The sequence below is a fragment of the Eimeria tenella genome, genomic scaffold (genome assembly GCF_000499545.2).
Source record: "Eimeria tenella Houghton genomic scaffold, Eth_scaff2204, whole genome shotgun sequence".
In the NCBI taxonomy this organism is placed as follows: Eukaryota; Apicomplexa; class Conoidasida; order Eucoccidiorida; family Eimeriidae; genus Eimeria; species Eimeria tenella.
The window spans coordinates 1,123-1,693 of NW_013542059.1; the positions used below are offsets into that span (position 1 = coordinate 1,123).

At 59.7% G+C, this 571-nt stretch overlaps 2 protein-coding genes across 2 annotated transcripts in view; one reads left to right on the forward strand and one right to left on the reverse strand.

The window, feature by feature from the left end:
- The window catches only part of ETH_00042380 (uncharacterized protein), a gene marked incomplete at both ends in the record, with an annotated part of 1,068 nt that extends 1,056 nt beyond the window's left edge, over window positions 1–12 (forward strand). Inside the window, one exon of the mRNA XM_013374696.1 lies at window positions 1–12. Within this exon, the coding sequence (XP_013230150.1) occupies window positions 1–12 (12 nt within the window).
- Window positions 13–349: 337 nt separating this feature from the next.
- ETH_00042385 (uncharacterized protein) overlaps window positions 350–571 on the reverse strand; it is a gene marked incomplete at both ends in the record, with an annotated part of 270 nt that continues 48 nt past the window's right edge. Inside the window, one exon of the mRNA XM_013374697.1 lies at window positions 350–569. Within this exon, the coding sequence (XP_013230151.1) occupies window positions 350–569 (220 nt within the window). The remainder of the gene's footprint in view (window positions 570–571) is intronic.

Below are 571 nucleotides of genomic sequence, written 5' to 3' on the forward strand. Positions count from 1 at the left end.
GGCAGTCTCTAGATTGGCTGATAGTTCCGTATGTCTTTGCGCCCTCACATGCCCGTGCTGCTGTTTGTCAGGACCCTCATTTTGCACTGCAGCCAGTTTAGCTGCAGCTACTGCTATTGCTGCTCCAGAAGCTGCTGTTGCTGCTCCTACTGCTGCTGCTGCTGCTGCTGCATTTGCGCTGCAGCTGCCGCCACTTGCTCTCGGTGAGACCCCTCAGCCCCCAGAGATGAAGAGGAGCTCCAGCAGCAGAAGCATGTGAGGCCTCATCACTAAGTGTTGCAGCTGCTGCTGCTGCTGCTGCTACGAGCTGCTGCAGTAAGACCTGCTGCTGCTGCTGCTGTCACTGCTGCTATGGGGTCTGAGCGGCTGCTGGCAGCCGACCCTTTAGCTTCGGCGGCCCACCAGGCTTGCGTTGCTGCCGCTGCTTCTGCTTCCTGTGCTGCTGCTGCTGCTGCTGCTGCTGCGGTTGCTGCTGCTGGTCTGTGTCCTCCTGCTGCTTCTCGTCGTCTTTCTCCTCTACTTGTTGCTGCTGCGGCTGTCGCTGCTGCTGCTGCTGCTGCTGCTGCTCCTG